General features: G+C 34.3%; 1 protein-coding gene across 2 annotated transcripts in view; it reads left to right on the plus strand.

Moving 5' to 3' along the window:
* LOC130231029 (contactin-4) overlaps window positions 1-15,384 on the plus strand; it is a 212,125-nt gene extending 196,741 nt beyond the window's left edge. For both annotated transcript variants that reach the window (XM_056460398.1, XM_056460399.1), the window contains 3 exons: window positions 5,342-5,454; window positions 10,969-11,137; window positions 11,322-15,384. In XM_056460398.1, coding sequence (XP_056316373.1) covers window positions 5,342-5,454; window positions 10,969-11,137; window positions 11,322-11,416 — 377 coding nt within the window. In that variant the 3' untranslated portion in view covers window positions 11,417-15,384. The remainder of the gene's footprint in view (window positions 1-5,341; window positions 5,455-10,968; window positions 11,138-11,321) is intronic.
* Window positions 15,385-24,553: the final 9,169 nt, after the last annotated feature.

The raw sequence follows: 24,553 nt of genomic DNA on the forward strand, positions 1-24,553 counted from the left end.
TAATCGGACCCTGTTAAACTCTTAGTGGGGTGTTCTCAACAATAAAAGATTAAGGTGGCCTCGGTTAAACTACCATGGCTAAATAGGCTCATTATCTGATGCCAATAATCAAGAACAAAACACAGTGTTTAACTGAGCCAGAACTGATCAGATAAACTATGACATTACTACGGAGGGACACTTATGGCTATTTTCAGCTAATAGACCGAGCGTACAATTAAAGAGCGCTTTAAAATAAAGAGCTTGACGGATTTCTCTCTTTGTGCAAGAGCTGATAGGCGATTGTTCTTGTCTTTGTACGGTAGATTATCAGACTAAGCACATTGTGATGCGGCAGACCACTGTTATGATCAAGTATAGTTATCATAATAGCATGTATTGTAGACTCGCAGGGCTGGCTATCATTAGTTAAATTGCTTCAAATTACGCTAGCTATTATGCTCAATTTTTTTAAAGCATGAATACACGGTGCACAAAGTCCTAGCCATGGGATTTCATGATAAAAGAGGTCAGTTTTTTACTGATTCGGTGCTCAATAGCTGTTAAACTGGGTTTAAATTTCTCAATTACCGTGAAAAGTAGATCATTGGAAAATATTTTCTGAATTATTTGTGTGTGAACATCAGTGGCAAACACATTATTTATAAAATTGATCGGAAGCAACTCTACATCAGGGTCAACTATTTTACTGTTAGTGAGTTTTGGAAATATAGTACAGAAGGGCATGCTGACATTCAAGCAGAATTAAAATATCTGGCATGTCAGAATAATAAAATCTTCAATACTTTCCAGCATAATTTAGAGCAATCTTTTTAGAGTACAATACAACTGATAGAAGTTTTTCAGTTCTTAAGTCATTTGCCTTTTCTTTTCTTGTAAGCCTCACATAATGGATTCAAGCTCAGTCGTTGCTGCCAAAATTGTGAAGTTATGAACAGAAATGTTGGCCTTTAAGGTATAATTTGCCCTTAAAAGAAAGTTCTGGCATGATGTTCTCACACTTGTGTTTTGCCAAACTTATATGTCTTGTTTTTTCTCTGCAACACAAAAGATGTTTTAAAAGTTGCCAGCTCTGTTTTGTTGTTGCATTTTGAAAATGGATAGAAACCAGACCCTGTCAAGCTCTGAAGAAATAAGAGCACATCATAAAAAGTAATGGTAACAGTATATAATACATAACAACTGCACATTATTAATAATTTATTAAGCATTAGCAAATAGGAAGTTAATCATTTGTGATGAAATATTTACATTAATATTTCACATAGCAATTTAGAAATACATTTTCTGTTATTTTACTTCTATTATTTTATCTATTCTATTATTTATCTATTCTAATATAAGTAATATAATATTAGCCCCCCTTTGATTTTTTATTTTTTTTCTTCTTTTTTAAATATTTCCCAAATGATGTTTAACAGAGCAAGGAAATTTTCACTGTATGTCTAATAATATTTTTTTCTTCTGGAGAAAATCTTATTTGTTTTATTTCGGCTAGAATAAAAGCAGTTTTTATTTTTTAAACACCATTTGAAAGACAAAATTTTTAGCCCCTTTAAGCAATTTATTTCGATAGTCTACAGAACAAACCATCGTTATGCAATAACTTTCCTAATTACCTTACATTTACATTTAGTCATTTAGCAGACGCTTTTATCCAAAGCGACTTACAAATGAGGACAAGGAAGCAATTTACACAACTATAAGAGCAGCAGTGAACAAGTGCTATAGACAAGTTTCAGGTGTGTAAAGTCTAAGAAGCAAAGCATTAGAATTTACCTTAACCTGCCTATAACCTAATTAACTTAGTTAAACCTTTAAATGTCACTTTAAGCTGTATAGAAGTGTCTTGAAAAACTTTTAGTAAAATAATATTTATTGTCATCATGGCAAAGATAAACGAAATCAGTTAGAGATTACTTATTGAAACTATTATGTTTAGAAATGTTTTTTTAAACTCTCTAAAATGTCAATAAAGGTCATTTTGTAAAACTGTAGAGTTAAATTTTCAACATGTAAAGTGGACAGAGCAGAGATGAAAGTCCCGTAATGCAATTCACAAAACAAACAGAAAACACTTGTGTATCACGGAAATTGTTAATTAACTTTTTTGTTTTTTTTACATTGTACAAATGCTGTATACTTGACTTAAACACACATATATAATTTTCATATTTTGTTAATGATTAATTTTTCATTACTAAATTATCACATTATTTACAAACTAGTTATTTAATAGTAGTCATTCATTTTTAAGATCATGTTTAATTAGTACAATATTGTCATTTTATTTTTTGGTAAGATTGCAAAGATTTATTTTTCATTTGAGAGTTGTACATTTTACTTAAACCACTGGCAGATTATTTTGCTTGTTTTAAGGAAAGACTGTTCATTTTGACTCATTATTTATTCAAACTAAATATTTTTGCTTGTCTAGAAAAGGCTTCTCAAATAAAAAATGTAAGACAAAAACTCTTAGTAGGGAAAAGCATGTCTTGCAGTGTATGAATGCAAAATGGAACCAAAACAATTCTAAACGAACCAAAAATTGTTGTCAAATATCAACAGTTCAGAATGCTCTTGTCATAGTTGCAAACTTGTTCAGTAGACATGTGGTAAACACATCTTGTTGTGGCAGATCTTCATCTGTGTACAATAAAGAACTCATGGCATGTTATAAGCTTCTCATGAGTTCTCAACTGAAACATCTATCACCATGCGCATGCAATACATGCTTATAGCTAAGCACACATTATTGTTTTATATGTTTGGGAAGGGGCAGCACGGTGGCTCAGTGGTTAGCACTGTCACCTCACAGCTAGAAGATTGCTGGTTCGAGTCCCATGCTGCTGAGACGTGGGCTTCCCCCACAGTCCAAAGACATGCGCTAGAAGTGAATTGAATAAACTAAATTGACTGTAGATTGTATCGGTGTTTCTCAGGACTGGGTTGCGACTGGAAGAGTTTCCGCTGTTGAAAACATATGCTGGAATAGTTGGCGGTTCATCCTGCTGTGGTGACCTCTGAAATAGAAACTAAGCCAAAGTAATTTTGAATGAATAAATATTTAGGATGTTCTGTCACAGCAAATGTAGTATGTTATAACCAGCTTTGTCAGTTTTTCACAACAAAACTAGCTTAAAGCCCAGCCAAACCTATCAGAATAATATCAAAACTCAAATATGGAACCGGGAAGTGAACCAAAACTTGTAAAATTAACCTTAAATTAAAGATTTAGTTTTTTAATCTGAAATAAACATTAAATATGTCAATTTAATTGTAAATTGACAGACGTTCCTCTGTAGATTACTTATAGTTTTGCAGTTATTATTTTAGTTACCAGCCACCCTGGAGAGTCCAGTCAATCTGTTACAATGGAAATGGAAGTGGCCACACACACTTCTTAAGCATGCTTACTCTGAGAAAAACTATAAGAAAAAAAGCACAGTGAAACATCGTAAATTATTTCAACACAGCCATAGAAATATGATTAATGCACTATTTCAAACCTTTAACCCATAGAATAGAAAAATAAAAAATCATCCCACAGCCAAGTAGTTGAATTCCGTGGAAAATGTGTAGACTTGGCAACCCTGGTTTTACTAAATTTATTTTTATTAAGGTGGCTTGAGAAAGCGAACATACTGTAATACTACATAAACTTATTATTCTTCCGTCTTTCTCTTCTTCTTCTTCTGAGACTAATTTCTATACGCATCTCCTCCTAGTCCATTCATACTACAACCACCAAACTAACAGAAAACCTTCTTAAAAAATATCTTTTCCAACTGATTCGACTCACGGTTTTCCGAAAACTGACCCAGAAAATTTGGAAAAGTCCCTTTGACTTAACATTGAACCAAACTTTATGACCTCATAACTTATCGCCACACTTAAGGTTGGGCTCATTTAACTCAGACTACCAATCTGCCAGTCACTGATGACCTTTCAACTTACTGGCACACCCTAGCAACTGTCTCATAGACTTGCATTGTAAAAAAACTGCCATTGACTTTACATTGGACATACTAACATACCAACTCACGCTAACAATACACCATTTCATACTAGAAACATACTAACATAGTAATCATAGTAGCAACATGCTAATACTCACTATAAACATACTAACAACATGCTAATTCATACTAATTTCATGCCAATGACATGCTAGTTTATACGAAACATGCTAGCAACATGCTAATTCATACTAGAACCACGGTAATTTATGTTGTCAACTGCCTAGCAACCACTCAGAACACCTTAGCAACCACCTAGCAACACCTTAGTAACCACCTAGAATACCCTATCAACCACTCAGAACACTTTAACAATGGCCTAGCAACACCTTAAAAACCATCTATAACACCCTAGCAACGCCTTAGCAACCATCTTAGCCACCACTCAAAACACCTTAGTAACCGCCTAGCAACCATATTAGCAACCATTCAGGACACCTTAGAAACAGGCTAGCAACACCTTAACAACCACTCAAAAAAACTAGCAACCACCTAGCAATGCCTTAGCAACCGCCTAGCACCTTTGCAACGACTCAGAACACCCTAACAACCGTCTAGCGACACCTTAGCGACCAACAAGAACACCCTAGTACTTAGCAACCCCTCAGAACAACCTAGCAACCACCTACCAAAGCCTTAGCAACCGCTCAGTGGTCGACCTAGCAACCACTCAGAATACCCTAGCAACACCTTAACAACTACCTGGAACACCCTAGCAATGCCTTAGGAACCGTTAAGTAACCACTCAGAACACCTTAGCAACTGCCTAGCAACCCCTTAAACAGTCAAAACACCCTAGCAACCACTCAGAACACCCTAGCAACCACATAGCAACACCTTAGCAAAAACTCAGAAGACCTTAGCAACTACCTAGCAAGAAACATGCCAATGTATACTAGAAACATGCTAACATATATGTAGTTATCTATCTATGCTGACTGTTTCAAACTTCTTAAAACTGCTTCAAACTTTCAGACTTGGCTTTCTCAAGCCACCATAAAGTTTGTCTATGAACTTTACTTTCGAGTTTATGTATTGAATCTTTGGGTTTGGTTCTAAAAAATATCAGTGTGAACTCTAAGGGAATCAGAACTGAAAGTATTATTTGAGGATCAAACAATAGCGATGCTAACAGGCTTAAAAGTGAAAGCTAAGTTGAATTGAATCTGTGTCACTGACTGAAAGTCTTCAAATATAAGTGATACTTAAACTACCGCAGAGCTAATTGTAAAGATTTGACAGAAAAAAAAAACCTGGACACAATGTTCAGTCATAGTACCCCTTTTTGAAGTAAATGAGTATATATGATGTATGTCTTTTAGCTCCAAGTCAGCCCCCAGGGAACATCGAGTGGAACCTGACGAACTCAAAGGTGTTTCTGAACTGGGAGCATGTGAAGGCGATGGACAATGAATCAGAAGTAACCGGCTACAAGGTAATCTGTTTTTTTTTGTTTTTTGGCTCTTGCTTTGCTGCTGCTTTGCTGATAAACATGCTGTATCAGTGCGCCACATAAGCTGCTGTTTCACATAAAACAACTCTGAGATAAATGACTGAGAAAGTTACCTTTGAACGATGCATTATATACAGTTCTTTTTTTTTCATTTCATTTAATTTCTCTCTCTTTTTTTTCTGTTTTGAAGTGCAAGTGAAGCCTTCCCAGATATGCTCATGCAGCTTCCTTTGAACTTCTTAGTTTAAATGCAAACCATTTTGGATAGTGCTGTATACAGTATTTAATTATAGCTGTAGATTATATGTAGTTTTTTAGTTACTAAATTCATTCTGCATACCTTAATTGTTACAATTATTACAGGCATTCCAATACAAAAAATATTACTTGTAAATCCTTATGTGTCAGGAGGGTTTACATATGCCTAAGAATCTTTTCCTCTAATCATATTTCAACATTCAAGTCATGTCTGTTTATTATCAGCTATTTAGACTCACAAATTAAGTCTAAATAGCTGATGATATTAATGGTCAAGCAGGTTTCCAGAAAAGTCTGAATTTGTTTGCTCAGTGCATTTGATTATTTTGGACAGTTCACTCATCCACAGAATTCATTTGCTTTATAACTTTAAAATAGCAACAAGATGGTCTGTAAAACAGAAACAAGATGTGGACCAGAAATGTTCTGAATGTATAAAAAGCGATTTACATATATGCAGTGCTCAGCATATATAAGTACACCCCTCACAAATCTATATTTTAAATTCATATTTTAATATGAAGCTATACAATATTACATTTGTGCAAATACTGTACATTAGATTCGTCAGTACTGAAGTCAAATCTGGAGCTTATCTAACAAAATAACTTGTTAACCTAAAAAACTAGTACACCCAAATTTGTTATAGAAAAATATTAAATACAATTTTAAAAAAGAAGAAAAATCAGGAGAAGCAAAATAAAAAAATTTAAAAATTTAGTTGAAATTTGGTAGGTTGTATTTTTTATTTTTTTGCAATATTTTCCTTGAATTTAATTGTATTATCTTTCGATTTCTAAATATGTTTGATAAAATGCTATTTTTATAAATATATCTGTTTAATAAATCTGTTTTGTTTGAATGCAGCAAAATGCATTGCCTATATATATATATATATATATATATATATATATATATATATATATATATATATATATATATATATATATATATATATATATATATATATTACCACACTCCATATATATATATATATATATATATATATATATATATATATATATATATATATATATATATATATATATATATATATATATATATATATATATATATTACCACACTCCATATATATATATATATATATATATATATATATATATATATATATATATATATATATATATATATATATGTATGTATATAAATATATATATATATATATATATATATATATATATACCACCTATATATATATATATATGGAGTGTATTAATGTCCACCCATTTTTTTCAGCATTGGCTCCAAAAGTAATCCCATTCATTTATAAAATGTTAATATTAAAATGTTCAAACCCATGCTTCTAATCCAACCAGCAACAAGGTGAATATCAACATTACAAACTGTGATTTAAGTCGCATAGGAAAATAAGACAAAAAGACTGTAGTTAATAGATTTAATGAGGGGGAAACCTACAATCCCATGAAGCAATGTGAATAACACCATTGCATTAAAAAGATGTAGGAATATGTAGGAACTATCTATGTAAAGTTGATGGTTGTATTATGAAGTATTTTGAGAGATTTGGGAGTGGATGGAGCTACAGTAAATATCTTTTGTGGTATATGTGCTTCCTGTGACTCTGATTGGTGAAATTTTTCCCATAGCATCATGGGTGATGCAGTTTTTCTGTACAAATACTGATGCTAAACACAAATATTTACAAAAATATGCAAAATAAGTTGAATTATTGCAAAAATATCACTTATGCAAATAGATAATTAATACAGTAAGATCTATTATTAGCTTTTATTATTATTTATTTACTACTGGAACTAACTGCTGCACTCTATAGTAAGTGCCAACAGAGGCCACTCTTTCTATTTGCTGGGGAAATAACATATAGTCAAATAAGTATACAAAGAAGATAAAGTATATGCTTTTAACATGAGCCTTAACAAATAATATTAACAATAAATAGTGAAAGTGAATGAATTACAGCAACCCTCTGAGTAGACGTTACATTAAAAGGTAGATTAAAATAAATCCACTGTCTAGATTTGAATTTTCCCTTTTCAAATTCCCTTTCACGAGACACAAGAAAGCGCTTCCTCACTCAAGGTCACAGATACAGTTCAGAAAACATCTGAGACTTTTTACATTTCAGAACAAGCCGCTCCGAACTCCTGCTGCGCTCAAACCCAGAGTCATCTGTAGCCCAAGTTCACACAGAATGTTAGGAAAGAGGATTAAAAACTGTCCGATGTGACTCATTTCTTTTGAGCAAATTAATTTTCTGCAGTGTGCTGGCAGCTAATTGACGACGGCCTCTCTGAAATGTAGAGGTTTGTAGGGTTGGCGAACAGCTGGACGGCTCTAATGTTATCCTCCATCTGGAGCTATGAGCTTTCAGAAGAGAGAAGCGCTATTCATTTGCAATCCTAACCGTCCACTGCGAGGCGCCTGCAGAATAATGCAATCAATAATCATAAATTCACTGGCAAGAAAGAATATCAGTTTGGTGGCCATTTGTTTTGCACTGTCAATCTGAAAAAAATAAAATATACATTTAAATGATTTATGGATTGTGAAACCTATTTTTTTCACAGCAAGATCTGTCTGCAAACATACTAATAATCTTCCCACTGAAAATCAATTTTAAGTTTGAATTTGATAGTGATTTTTAAATTTATATTATTTTTATTTATTTATTTATTTATTTGACCTGTTTTTGTTTTTTTTAGGGAGATTGCATGGAGATGGTGGGAAATATTTAAAGACTTTCATCCACTTTTCAGTGCTGCTATGGGTGATTTATATACACTACCTGACAAAAGTCTTGTCGTAGCTTATATAAAAGGCAAAGGCCTCTCGATTACGCTTATTTTACCCAAATAAAATATGATCATGTCTTGATTTTTAATTATTTAATTAGGTGGAAGAAGAATTAATGTTGTTTATGACTCCCATGAGCTTGGACGACTGCATCCATACATCTTTGCAATGACTCAAATAACTTATTAGCGTTCTTGCAGGACTACCAGAGTTCATCTAAATTCTTTGGATTCATCTTTAATGCCTCCTCGATCTTACCCAAGACATGCTCAATAATGTTTATTTTGGTGACTGGGCTGGCCAATCCTGGAGCACCTTGACCTTCTTTGCTTTCTGGAACTTTAATGTGGAGGCTGAAGTATGACATTGACCACTATCCTGCTGAAGAATTTGTCCTCTCCTGTGGTTTGTAATGTAATGGGCAGCACAAATGTCTTGATACCTCAGGCTGTTAATGTTGCCATCCACTCTGCAGATATCTCTCATACTCCCCCATACTGAATGTAACCCCAAACCATTTCTCACAACTGATTTTTGTGAGAATCTTGGGTTCTTCTGCCACTTTTTCAAATGATCAACTAGTCAAGTCAAGTTATTATTTGTTATTATCCCAGTTATAGACGACAAGACTTTTGTCAGGTAGTGTGTATATATACATTGCAGTCAACTTTTGAAGTGGATCATCACCTTAATTATATACAGTTGAAGTCAGAACTATTAGCCCCCCTGAATTATTAGCCCCCTGTTTATTTTTTTCCCCAATTTCTGTTTATTAAATTTCTGTTTATAAAATTTTTTAATCACATTTAATAGTTTTAATAACTCATTTCTAATAACTGATTTATTTTATCTTTGCCATGATGACAGTACATAATATTTTATTAGATATTTTTCAAGACACTTTTATGCAGCTTAAAGTGACATTTAACGGCTTAACTAGATTAATTAGGTTAACTAGGCGGGTTAGGGTAATTAGGCAAGGTACTGTATAACGATGGTTTGTTCTATAGGGGATTGAAAAAAATATAGCTTAAAGGAGCTAATAATTTTGACCTTAAAATGGTGTTTAAAAAAATTTAAAACAGCTTTTATTCTAGTCAAAATAAAACAAAAAGAATTTCTCTTTAAGAAAAAATATTATTAGATATACTGTGAAAATGTCCTTGCTCTGTTAAACATAATTTGGGAAATATTTTAAAAAAGAAAAAAAAAAAGTGGGGCTAATAATTCTGACTTCAACTCTATATTTTTTCACTGTCCTGAAAGTAAATGTCTATGGAAATACACACGCATGCACACCCACTTCAGTCTAAAGTTCGTATAATTACATTTTTTTGTGTGTGCGTGTTGAAGTCTCACATATTCAGCAAATCACCAAGGCTGTATTTGATGAAAAACTCACTAGAAAGAGAATGTAAAATAACAGTTTCTTATGTTGATATACTTTCAAATGTAAATTATTCTTGTGATGAATTTACAAAGCTGAATTTTCAGCAAGTCCCCCTATCTATAGAAATATGCTATATGGGGTGTCATGGTGGCGCAGTGGGTAGCGCAATCACCTCACAGCCAGAAGGTCGCTGGTTCAAGCCTCGGCTGGGTCAGTTGGCATTTCTGTGTGGAGTTTGCATGTTCTCATGCCAACCGGGTTTTCTCCGGGTGCTCCAGTTTCCCCCACAAGTCCAAACACATGCGGTATAGGTGAATTGGGTAAGCTAAAATTGCCCGTAGTGTGTAAATGAGTGTGTATGGATGTTTTCCAGTGATGGGGTGCAGCTGGAAGGGCATCCACTGCGTAAAACATATGCTGGATAAGTTGGCGGTTCATTCCGCTGTGGCGACCCCTTATTAGTGAGGGGACTAAGCCGAAAGGAAAAAGGAATGAATATATGGTATATGTATAGTTTGATTGTTGTTGTTTTTTTAATAAAGTATTATTTATTCTAATAATACAACATATTATGTAGCAAAAAAAAAATGTTTTTATAATACAAATATTTTATAAATAAAATAAAATATTAATAAATAGTTAGAAAATATGTTTATTGTAATTATTATTATTATTATCACATTATATATTATTTGTTATAAGAAATATACTATTTTTTTGTTTGTTTTTATTGTTTTTTTTTTTTTTACAAAAGAATGAATAAAAAAAAAAAACGGTCAAAGAACTATTTCTTCATACTATTTTGGAAAATTTCACTAATCTAAAGAACATTTTTCCCCTAGAATGTTCTGTAGAATTGAAATGTTAAATTTACATACATGTAACATCAATACCATAAAAGGATAAAAGGACGTTTAGTTTTGAAGTATATATTTTCATTTGTGCATCATTGAACATCCTTGTTGTTCTAACATCTTCATTTATTTGTGCATGTGTTTTTGGCTGTAATTTGTGCAGACTAGCATCCAACTGACCCACTTTCTCCGGTGCAGGTTGTGTATCGTCAAAACTGGCACAGGGGAAGCAGTGTAGTGGAGACCAACAGGACGTCTGTGGAGCTTCAGCTGCCTTCAGAACAAGACCTGCTCGTTCAGATCAAAGCCCTGAGTGATGGAGGAGACGGCAGCAGCAGCAGCCCTATACGAATACCAAAGATGTCAAGTAAGGCTTCATATCAGCTCATTAAAGGGGCTGCATGCTGATTTTTTTTTTTTTTTTTGGGGGGGGGGGGGGGGGGGTCATGTACACATAAAGTTGAATTGCTAACAAGGCAATTGCTTGACATTTGTAATGGCCTGCTTCATATAATCCTTCAGTGATGTCTTTCTGTTCATCTCTATCACAGGCCTGAACTCGAGGGGATACTTCAGTTCAGACGCAAGCAAGATGGCCCATGTTCATGGAGTAGTGTTTTTGATCTTGTCATGGTTGTTGTCATAGAACTCTGCCTTTAATTCAAGCTGAAGTGTGTCGTTTCTGTGCTACTGACGTCACCATGCGGGACTGCAGAAATGGTTGTAGTTTCCCAAAGTCTGTTGGCTACAGTGTAGAAAAATCGACTAGCAATTTGCTTAATTAGAATCGTTGTTTTAAAAGTGCCCAATTGTGCCATTTTATAGGTTTCTAATTTTTGCTTCTTCAGTAGGTTAATTTTCACATTATTTGAAAAGCTCATACAGGAACATCAGCTCTTTTCTCAAAATGTCTGAAACAATTAGTTGAAGGATCCAGTCTTTGGTTGGTCATACTCTGCTCTGATTGGTCAGATGACCCTTTTCTGTTCTTATTTAGATTACCCTACTCTTCTCTAAATGGTCAGTTGACCCTACCCTGTTTGAATGCTTAGATAACTGTACTCTGCCCTGATTGGTCAAATGACCCTACTCTGCTTTGATTAGACATTTGACCCTTCTCTGTACTTATTGTTTTGATGACCCTACTCTTCTGTAATTGGTTAAATGACCCTACTCTAATCTGATTGGTTAGATGACCCTACTCTGCTCTGATTGGTCCAATGACGCTACGCTTCTCTGATTAGTCTGATGATCCTGCTTTGCTCTGATTGGTTAGATTGCACTATCCTAATTGGGCAGATGACTCGCTGACTATTCTGCTTTAATTGCTCTGATGACTCTACTCTTCTCTAATTGGTCAGATGACCCTAACCTGATCTGATTGATCAGATGCCCCTACTCTGCACTAATTGGTCAAATGACCCTTCTCTGTTTTTATTGGTCCGATTGCCCTACTCTACTTTAATTGGTCTGATCACCCTACTTTTCCCTAAATTACCCTGCTTTGCTCTGATTTGTTAGAATGACTCTACTCTTTTTCTAGTTGGTCAAATGACCTTTCTCTGCTCTGATTGGTCAAATGACCCCACTCTTCTCTAATTGGTCAGATGACCCTACTCCTTTTTGATTGGTCAAAAGATCATACGCTTCTCTGATTGGTTATTTGAGTCTGCTTTGCTCTGATTGGTTGGATTATGCTACTCTGATCCAATTAGTCAGATGATCCTACTCTGCTTTAATTGGTCCGATGACCCTACTCTTCTTTAATTGGTCTGATCCCCTGCTCTGCTTTAATTGTTTAAATGATCCTACTCTGATCTGATATGTCAGATGGCTCTGATTGGTCAAATGACTCTACTCTTTTCTAATTGGTCAAATGACCTTTCTCTGATCTGATTGGTCAGATGAACCTATTCCTTTTTGATTGGTCAAATGATCATACAGTACACTTCTCTGATTGGTCATATGAGTCTGCTTTGCTCTGATTGGTTGGATTGTGTTAGTCCGTTCTAATTGGTCAGATGATCCTACTCTGCTTTAATTGGTCTGATCCCCCTGCTCTTATCTAATTGTTCAAATGACCCTACTTTGATCTGATATGTCAGATGGCTCTACTCTTTTCTAATTGGCCAAATGACCGTACTCTGATCTGATTGGTCAGATGGCCCTACTCTGCTCTGATTAGTCAAACGACCCTTCTCTTCTCTAATTGCTCAGATGACCCTACTCCTTTTTGATTGGTCGAATGATCCTACGCTTCTCTGATTGGTCAGATGATCCTGCTTTGCTCTGATTGATTGGATTGTGCTACTCTGCTCTAATTGGTCAGAGGATCCTACTGTGCTTTAATTGGTTTGATGACCATACTCTTCTCTAATTGGTCATTTGATAATTAAATAACAAACTGAGCTTGAGTCCTGATTGATTGGATGAGAATTTGCAAAGAAAACAGTATTTCCTGTGCAAGTATTTGAACCAAACCCTTCCAGGCCTCAACAAATACGGGGGTCAAAGCAGACTTTGTTTGTTCAGGAAGACTGGAATTATTAACAATTTGTTTCAGGCAATTCACAATCAGTTCAGAATCTGTGCTTTTCTTATATATGCTGATTTGTTTTTCTTCAGCTATATTACAGCTATATTACAAATCACATCAAATATAACATCCATAATAGGGGCACTTTTAAAAGTTACCAGAAATAAAAAAATGCTTCAACATGTTTAAAAAACAAAATCTGGTTGGAAATGGCTACACTTTTCCCCTTTTTTACACTTATTGGTGACTCAGCTCCATTGCCTTATATTGTGATGTTTTTTTTACCTCTTTGTCAAACTATTTGTCTTTTCTATGTAGATTTTATGCAAAAAAAAAAAATTGCTGGCTTTCACTTGTAGCTGATAACTTTGCGTAGGTGTTCAAAAGTGAGATTCAAATGGAGCACAGTATTAAAGTCCTGTAATGCAGTAGTGACCTTGAATGATGGATCTCGAAGAGAAATCCTTGAATTCTGAATTATCCCCATGCTGTTTTTTTTTTCCTTCTGCACACGTCAGTCAATGATGCTGTGTTTGTATATATAAAAAGGCCTTTAGATAGATGAAATGCATTATGTTCTTTTGCATAAGCCCTGAGAGATGTCATTGTTTCGACATAGGCTCATTCTGAAAACGTATCCCTAAATACATTTTTGGAGATTTTTTCACAAATTATGTAGCCAGAAGTACATCTGGCTGCATTTCGTCTTTAAAAAGAAAGCTATGGGGCGGTATGACACCATTCCTGTTCATGCTTACCAGGTGACTACTTCCCTTTCCCGCTGTTACCAGTTTGTCCAGGAGCTTGCCATGTACATCAGCTGACTTGAGACGCAGAAAGGAGTTTACCACGACGACGTGGTTCATGTCTGGTGAAGAATGGTTCCAGAAAGCAGGTAAAACAAAAACAGAAGCCAAAACATAAAAAACAAGTAAATAACAGGGTGAGAATGTGGTAAATCTGAAAACACAGTAAAAGTCAGACGAGGGCTTTTCTTTTCATGGATTGCTTTTTAAAACTGTCAGTTGGGTTTAGGGTACCAATAGTGTTTTCAAAAGCAACGGTTGACAATCGTCAATCGTTGCTTTTGACAACACTATTGGTTGGGTTTAAGGTTTAAGGGTGGGTCAGTGGATTGGTCAATCAGTCAGTTAGTTGACAGTGGCCTCTGGTGGAATTACATGAGAATAAAAGGCACGAATGACACTCACAAGACAAATTTGAGATCTGAAAAAGTGTACGCAGCGGCCTCTGGTGGATTTGTGAAAACAAAAACTGCAAAATAAACACGTAACTCCTGGGACGTATTTGGCACTCTCCAGAAATGTATATGGGGTACGTCATAAGAATGAGTCTGGGTTGCATTGTTTTAATGAATAACGGCAAATTGGTTAAATACATAGTTTCTACAGTAAATGATTATTGCTGCTAGTTATTTTACGTCATTTGATGATTTCAGGTATAAACATTGTTTCTTTAAATTCAATGCATAACCGTTTATACTTTTTCCTCCTGTTTTCTTCAAAAAAAGATGCTTTACCATGTTTGTTCATGTAAAAATCCTTATAGAAACATCTGCATTTCTGTGCTGAGACCAAGATAACAATATGTATCATGTATCATATCATCATATGTCTAAATGAATGTTTATATGTTCTGTATTTTTATTTATCTCTTTTTTTTTTGGATTACTGAATTATTAAAAACTGGATTATTTTTTAATAATTTATTAATTCAATCAATTGTGACTTTTATTTCAGTTTTTATATCTTAATATTTATTTGTTTCTCTTTTTTATATAATTTATCATCTTGCAGTATCATTTTTAGCATTTAAAAAATACAAATCATTCATGTTTTGCTCTTTTTTTAAACATTTTTGCGATTTAATACCACTTATTATTTATTTATAACTTATTTTCCGAGTATTGACCAAGAAACCTGATCAACTGAATTGTTTAAAAAAACAAAACCTTATTCTATTTATTTTAAAACAATTTAATTTTTACAATTTATCACTTGACAGTACCCCCATTTTTTGCCTTTGTTTAAAATTTTGCATTTTATAAATGTAACATATTGTGGTGTTTCATTTTGCTGTTATGTAAGCATTTTTTCAGCTATTTAATACCTTTGTATTAATCCTGTACAATCTCCGAGAGATCAAATAAATACAATTTCATATTGAAATGTATGTGGAGCAAATATGTGATTAGCTACAGTATCAGTAATATTTTTTTTTTGATCTGGGAAGAGACGCACCTTTCATTCTAGTGTGATGAATGGAGGAGAGCCTGGCTGATCTATATGGTTGCCTGGAGACGATTCCTTCAAAGCCTCGCATACTGATTGGTAATTACCAATAGACTGAGATTAGTCTCTGCTGGATGAGAGTGTAAAGACGACAGGCACACTTTTCTGACAGTTATTTCAATTGCTCAAGAATATACAGTGGATCCAGAAGTCTGATTGTACTAATGTAGTCTGCTTCTATTTTCCATTTGTCTAATTAAATCCATTCTTTTTTCAGTACAATTTATAATATCAGGGTAATATGAAATGTCAAATGAAAAATAACATCCATAGCTCCCTGTTACTTTAAGTGCACCCTTATGGACTTTTTGTAGATTTTATGTTATCTTTTATTTGAATAGTTTGGCTAAATCAACAGCAAAGAAACTGACCAAAATAACTACACTCACTGGCCACTTCATTAGGTGGTTATTTGAGTTACTGTTGCCTTTCTATTAGCTCAAACCAGTTCTTCTAATCTTTGCTATCAACAAGGCATTTGTGCCCACATAACTGACACTCACTGGATATTTTCTCTTTCGAACCATTCTCTGTAAACCCTACACATGGTTGTGCGTGAAAATCCCAATAGATCAGCAGTTTCTGAAATACTCAAACAACCATGCCACATTTAAAGTCACTTAAATCACCTTTCTTCCCCATTCTGATGCTCGGTTTGAACGGCAGCAGATCGTCTTGACCATGTCACATGCCTAAATGTATTGAGTTGCTGCCATGTGATTGGCTGATTAGAAATTTGTGTTAAGGAGCAGTTGGAAGAGGTGTACCTAATAAAGTGGCCGGTAAGTACATTTTTATTGAAATTTTTATTTCAAAAGAGCCTTCAGGACAGAACAGTTCCCATTAAATTTGTGATATTTCATGCCACTGCAATTTAAGCAAATTGTCTTTGTAACCGGTTTTGATTGTAAGGCTTCAAAGTTGTAACTAAGTCAAATTGTAACTTTTGTAACTTAAAAAATGTACCATTTGTAATAAGTGGGCACTTTAGGCAGGTTTGGCATGTGGAGCAAATGTTTTCTGCTTTTTAGCACCGCAGGTTAAATGAATTCAAATTCTGTAATTATAATGATGTGGCTGTGTTGGTATCATCTGTTTTGTATAGTAATGGCCAAAATTATTAGAACAGTTGGAATATTTAAGAAAGTTTCAGTTGTTTTTGATGAATTGGCCATTGCAATTCCCATAAAATGAATAAAATATGTACAAAGTCATCGTTAGTCATTATGCATTATGCATTTGTTTTATGAAATAAAATCATGTTTTGGAAAATATCAATATTTTTAGGCCCCCATGATAAGTAGATACTGGGAAATGGGTATGTTTGTAACTATGTAACTGCATAAAAAAAGACAAATAATAACAATATTGCATAGATATTAACGTTATTCATACTCTTTGACATATCTAAGCCTATAATACATGCAATAAAGGTGCATTAGGCGATTGTCTTCAGAAACATTTTTGTTGTGCTCGTTGAAAGTCTTTTCACATTCCAGTAGTAACGATTAAAGTAAATAATCTAAATGTGCTTATATTTCTATATTCTGGGTAAGGCATAAGACTAAAAAATATTTTTTCAATTAAAATCTGTCAGGTCGACATCTTCCATAATTCTGATAAGAAGCTCAAACTGTTTGTTAACAATTGTGGATTTGTACATCTGCGCACACACTCACAAGAGAGATAGTGACAGCGGTAAAAACAAATGCTTAATCAAACTTTTAAAAATCCTGAATCAGTACTGGAGTTACTTTTGCACACTTAAGGAAAGATTACACCATGGCGGAAACAATGTTATATTTTAAAACTATCTTAGTCATGCAAAGCTTATGTAGATTGTGTTGTGTTATGAATGGGTTACAGTATATGCATAGAAGTGTTGTTCAGCCACTGAAATCTTCTAGCGAAACATTGTTGTGACTATTTTCAATTGCATAAGGGACCTTTTACAACAGGGGTCACCGATCTCGGTCCTGGAGGGCCGGTATCCCTGCAGGGTTTAGCTCCAACTTGCCTCAACCGACCTGCCTGGGTGTTTCAAGTATATCTAGTAAGACCTTAATTAGCTTGTTCAGGTGTGTTTGATTAGGGTTGGAGCTAAAATCTGCAGGACACCGGCCTTCCAGGAATGAGTTTGGTGACCCCTGTTTTACAGCATCGATAATGTAGATTTTATTTAGTTTACGAACAAAACAGAAGTAAAAAGCGCTTTTGCGCCTAGCCTGCTTTACTTAAGTGAAGTTGGTTTTATATTCACATTGGTTCATTTTTGAACAATGACAACCTGTGAAGCGCTTCCTATATTGTTTACCATGTTACTCTGAAATAGCATATACGTAAGTATGGCTTACTAATAAATGTAATTCCTGCACGCTCCCAGCCAAGCACTAAGCATACATAGTATCGCTTTAGGACAAAGCACATGAGAGAGTGAGACCATCCTTGCATGCATGAAATGTTGCACATTATAACAACTTTGCTTGCTACACAAGTGAAAATGTGCTAGATAAACACAGTTTTCCGTTCAGAATTGTAGTATTATAAAGTACTATAAACTTTTCTATCTGGCGAATAACATAATTTAGTGGGTTGTCTACTGTCATCTTTAATGTGATTTCAGCAGACATGGCTGGCAGGGGAGATATGTTTCAAAGATATTGGGCTCTATTTTAAGGGCGTGTCAGAATCCACTTTTGCTATTTTAAGGATGGAAAAATAACGCTCTGTGCCACGGCACATTGTCTAACAGGCTTGTGCTAATTTTTTAATGAGTTATGGGTGTGTTTTGAGAATAGACCAATCAGAGTCTCATCTTCCATTTCCTTTAAGAGTCAGTTGCATTGCGCCATGGCACATTTGCTATTTACATGGCGGACTTTGTAAGTCGAAAAACTGAACGCTTCACTAACGAGAAAGCCGTTAAACAGACCATCTGCAGCGCAAGGATAATGAATGAGCCTCTTCCATTCGGCCTCTTTACTTTCTCTTTCTCTCTTTCACTGATAAGGAAAGGGAGGTGAACACTCCACTGAAGACATTCATTAGCTTACAAATTATTTTAGTTTAAGCGCAAAGATTTGCTTCAAAACTATTTCTAAATTCAGTTCTAATTTCCAGCAAATTAATAAATGACCAATTATAACATTAGTTATTATCAAACACACATCCTATGCCCCATATGGTCCAATACCTGACAGGTGGACGAATCTAAGCTTATTTTTAATAAAACAAATATAAATATGCATGTAATAATAAAATCCACTAATTATACAATCCACCTAAATCCACCATTATACAAAAGCAAATTGTCGTGAGTAAACTGAAAAAATCTCATGGTCTCAAAAGCCTCAAAAGTCATGGAGGCAGCGGTTTTTATATGCATGTAGAAAAGGATACTTTTTGTAAACTTTTATTCCTTTTATTCTTTTTTTATTTGTGAAGATATTTGCATATTGCTGTACATCCTGTGTGTTTTAAGTTTATGGCGCATAACTAACATGCTCTGTGCTGGACTTTTGATCTGCTTTCATCTGGTCTATTGCGCAGTCTATTTTAGTTCCTCAAAATAGCAATGTGCCAGCAATGTGCCTTAACACACCTTTAGACCAGAATACCCATGAGTCCACAAAGTGGCGCAAATGGATTTGCTATTTAAACAATGTGGAGAAAAACAGGAAAATTAGGGTTGCGCTGATCTGAAAACAGCAACACGTCAGGGCAAACACGTCTTCTGACTTATTGCTCTGCGTGTATGATAGGGACCATTATGCTAACGGATAGATAACAAATAAAATCTGCTTAGCATTTAGTATATGGTAAAAAACAGTTCAAAATTATTTATTTTTACATAAAGCAGCATTACCTTTATGCAAAAAAGCATTAATTTAAAGAGCTAAAATTCCTAGTAAATTTTAATTTTTGGTTTTGGTTTATATTCAAACAAGGTTCAATGTACCTACAGACAAGAACTCTAGAAATACATGTACAGGAACATCCACATCAAGAACAATAACTATCAGCTATAAAAATAACCATATGGTGTCTACACCAAATAATATAATCAATAAATAGCAATAATTTCTAACCCATGTTTTCAGTGTTCTTTTTAACCCTTTAAGAAATATTGTAATTAGGTAAATATGTATCATATATCAACTCTTTTCAATTGCCAAACTAGCGTGACCATGGTCATGTTTACCAAGCAGCCCAAATCTTCAATCTTCATTTTTTTGTTTTTTTTTTTTTTACTTCAGAAGGGCTTAAGTCACTCAATAAGCAGCATCCTACATGTTTATTTACCACCATTTGACATTAAGTTATGAAACAGGTCTACAGTTGAGGTGTGAAATGGAGTTTGCTAAAGTAGATTTCACAGCGAAGGTGTAGGAGTTTATTCCGAGAGCTCAGAGGTATAAGCTTGTCAGGAACACTGACAGGTAAGAGTGCGAACACGGATGTAATCTCCGGAGAACTGCTCCGACTTGCCGGGCTACCGGGGGATTTAACCGTAAATACAAGTCCAGCTGTAACGGGAGCAGTCGTAAAGCAGTCACGGAGTCTTTTGGAAGTCTTCCTTGCATGTCGTTTGGTGCCCTTCGATATCGCCTGTGAGTCCGAGCAAATTTTGGTGGGTACTGATATTTCTCGCACTGATCCTCCTAAATTAATGGCTTCAGTGGAGCTGTAAAGACCCATATGGAAGCGGGACACGGGAAGGCTGCTTCGTAATCACTACTTTTGCCAAGCCAATGTGCCTGCGTAATCTCACAAAATGGCTGTAATAAAGTCCTGGCCTATGTTGCAGAATTTGACCTTATCTTGTTTGACCTTCATTAGGGGTGTACCAGTGTATCGCAATATTGAACACAATATGATGCTACCTATATTTCAAAAGGATTGTTCACCCAAAATGAATATTGTCATTATTTACTCTCCCCTTACTTGTTCCAAACAGTTTCTTCCTTCTGTTGAAAAACAAAAGGATATTATGAGATATTATGAAGAAAGCTGGAACATGGAACTGTTAACCTCCATAGCATTTGTTTTTCCTACTATAGAAGTCAATGGTTACATTTCAATGCTATGTTCTTCCATTTTTTACTATGGAAGTCATTCGGTTTCCAGCTTATATACTGTGTGTATATATATATATATATATATATATATATATATATATATATATATATATATTATATATATATATTATTGAAGTCAGAATTATTAGCCCTCTTTTGATTTATTTATTTTATTAAAAATTATGGTTAACAAAGCAAGAAAATTTTCACAGTATGTCTGTTAATAATAATAATAAATGTTAATTTTTCTTTTGAAGAAAGTCTTTTTTTTTCAGCTAGAATAAAAGCAGTTTTTAATTTATTTAAGCTATTTTTTTTCGATAGTCTACAGAACAAACCATTGTTATTTAATAACTTGCCTAATTACCCCTGCCTAGTTAACCTAATTAACCTAGTTAAGCCTTTAAATGTCACTTTAAGCTGTATAGAAGTGTCTTGAAAAATATCTAGTCAAATATTATTTACTGTCATCATGGCAAAGATAGAATAAAACAGTTATTAGAAATGAGTTATTAAAACTATTATGTTTAGAAATGTGTTGAACAAATCTTCTCTCCGTAAAAACAAAAATTTGGGAAAAAAATAAACAGGGGGGCTATTAATTCAGATTTCAACTGTATATATTTATTTATCTATATATGTATGTATATATTCATTGTTTGATGTATTGCTACAAGTGGTCACTTCCTCTGCTGGGTAACTGCAATTCATCGAGGCATATCATTATTCTTCTACCATTCATTTGTGCAAAATATTTAGGATGCACCAATAGTAGATTAATTATGTCAACTCTGCTACTGTGAATGTTTCCAACAGTATCTGGATGCAACCTTTATGATGCAAACGGAGATTGCAACTTTCAGAGATGCAATGTCAGACACAAAGCACTTAATGAAGCTAGTGATGTAACTGTGAGGGTTAGGGTTAGGGGTGGGGTTAGGTAAGCCCATTAAAAAGCATTGCATCCATCCCAGATTGCATCTGCACCAGGTCTGCATCCAGACCCCTCTCAATATCTCAGTGTATTTCTTGAACACTTTTTCAAAATAACGATGAAAATACATAAAATTTTGTTTTAGACATGCAATGTGGTATCTGGTTTGCGGTTAGCATCTTGAGCTAAAGCACAAAATGATGGAAAACTCTTTTACTGTCAACTCTATAACTACAAATACAAATTTACTTTAATAATCATCATTAGTTAGTTCTCATCATTAGTGTTAATTTGTGCATTTTTGGACTCTGTCTGGAATGTATTTCTGTACAGTAGGCTATTTTACTTTCACTCAAATATATTTTTGACCAGAAACTTGAAGTAAACTTTTTCACAGAAGTAACTTTGTTTGGGTACTGTTGATGCTCCTTCACAAAAACACCCCTGGCATACAAAATCCAGTGTTTATGTTGTGAAAAAAACATGAACAACTGATTCTTTTGCAATGTCAATGTATATTGTCATCTTTATGCAAAACCTTTTGATTAAAGAAAACCTTTCATTGTTAAGCACATATCATTAAAAAAATTGGTTTCCATTTGGTTTATGTCTTTGTTTTACTTTTATTTTTTAGCGCAGTCTCTTTTAGATCCTGCTCTAGACATATTACCAGCGCATTTCTGTGTATTCTTATCAATATTGGCACTGATAAATAATAACCCTCTCACTTTTTTTTTGCATTATTTTCAAGGTATAGGCAGAGATGTGCTTATTGAAGTGGGGTAGATTAAAAATTCTCCCCTGTGGCGATGTAATGGATCTTATGCAAAAATGAATGGAGAAATTGTGGCCCAGATTTCTCACAGAAGGCCCTCGGATATATAAATGGAGAAATAATTGTGAGGAAACCTTTGGCTATTCAAATTAATCATTTCAATGATAGAATAGGGCTGTCATAGTTCACTTGTTAGTAGTGCAGAAGCACAGGGAGGAAAAACTGGTAAGATAATGAATGGTTTAGAAGTTCGGCATGTTAAAGGGAAAGGTTGAGATGACGGCTGGAGTGTTGAAGAGGGTTCGAGAGACCTGCCGGCCTATTTAGATGTTCTCAAATACAGGCAGGTGAGGGCCATAAAACTGAATTCACCACCTGGGAGGCAGAAGTACATTTGAAGTTAATTAAGATTAGAGTGCTAATATACTTTAATCATAATATGGACTAGCAGTACAACCAAGTTTGGTCAAGGAAAAATCATGGCGTGTGGTTACATTAAGTATGGGGCGTGCAAGATATCTGTGGAGTGGATGGCAACATCAACAGTCTGAGGTATCAAGACATTTGTGCGGCCCATTACATTACAAACCACAGGAGAGGGCAAATTCTTCAGCAGGATAATGCTCATTCTCATACTTCAGCCTCCACATCAAAGTTCCTGAAAGCAAAGAAGGTCAAGGTGCTCCAGAACTGGCCAGCCCAGTCACCAGACATGAACATTTTTGAGCATGTCTGGGTAGAATGAAGGAGGAGGCTTTGAAGATGAATCCAAAGAACCTTGATTAACACTGGGAGTCCCGCAAGAATACTTTCTTTGCCATTCTAGATGACTTTATTAATAAGTTATTTGAGTCATTGCAGAGATGTATGGATGCAGTCCTCCAAGCTCATGGGAGTCATACACAAGACTTTTGTCTAAGCAAAGCCCTTACTGTCCTAATTAAATAGTTAAAAATCAAGGCATGATCATATTTTATTTTGGTAAAATTAGCATTATCTAGAGGTCCTTTGCCTTTCATCTAAGCCACTTTGGATCCCAAATGATCAACTAAGTCAAGGTATTATTTGTTGTTTCTAAATCTTGGATAGGCGACAAGGCTTTTGTAAGGTAGTGTCATCTCTGCCCTACTGTCCGAATAATAAAAAGCTGTAAAAGTATTCATTATAAACATACTTTCAAAATATTTTTCAAAAAAGGAGAGAGTTATTATTTATCATTGCCAATATTAATTTGAATATTCTGAAAAGCTTTGATAAAATGTCTAAAGCAGGATCTAAAAGAGACCACAGATTAATATAAAAGTACAACAAAGACATAAACCAAATGAAAACTGAGCTAATATATATTTTTATGACTTTGGCTAATGGACGCCGACATGCTGTCCCAGAAATTCAAAATATTTTAAAATAGGCACTATCCTTATAAATAGACTGCATAGTTGCAATCTAAACAACTACATTATCACCTAAAAAGCCTCAAAAGTACATTAAAGTGTCCTCTGCTTGTCGCTGTATGTGGGCGGAGTAATACAGAAGAGTGAGGAGACTGCACAAATGCTGTTATTGCAAAATATCGCACGGCTATTAGCTAATCAGATTCAAAAACCAGACAGAACAGTTGTATAAATACACATATATGCAGCATATATATTATCATATATGTGCATATATGCCACATATATATATTTCATATATGCGCATATATCCTCATATAGGTTCTTTCCATGGGTGTTGCTTTCAAAGCAACGTTTACTCAGTTTTTTAACTTTCAGACAATATTACATACACAGTTCTGCTAATCTTCTTCATATTTTCCTGAAGAGAAATAGTCAATGCATTTTAATGACACAACGATGAGCAAATTAAAAGCATCATTGTATATTTTAATTATATAAACATTGATTTGCTGATTGATTTATTGGTTGATTTATAGATTTCTTGATTTATATTATTGATTTTTTTGTGTTTAATGGAAGAAATATGAGGTTAAGTACATTATGATAATTTGTTTTTCTTCAGGGAATATTCACTTCAATTTTGGCAGTACAAAAATACAGGTAAATTACTTTATAAAATTATTAACTTCTTTTACAATAAAAATTCACCTTAAGCTTCGCATTAATCACAAATCACATTATCTTCATGCCT

The sequence above is a fragment of the Danio aesculapii genome, chromosome 6 (assembly GCF_903798145.1).
Source record: "Danio aesculapii chromosome 6, fDanAes4.1, whole genome shotgun sequence".
In the NCBI taxonomy this organism is placed as follows: Eukaryota; Metazoa; Chordata; class Actinopteri; order Cypriniformes; family Danionidae; genus Danio; species Danio aesculapii.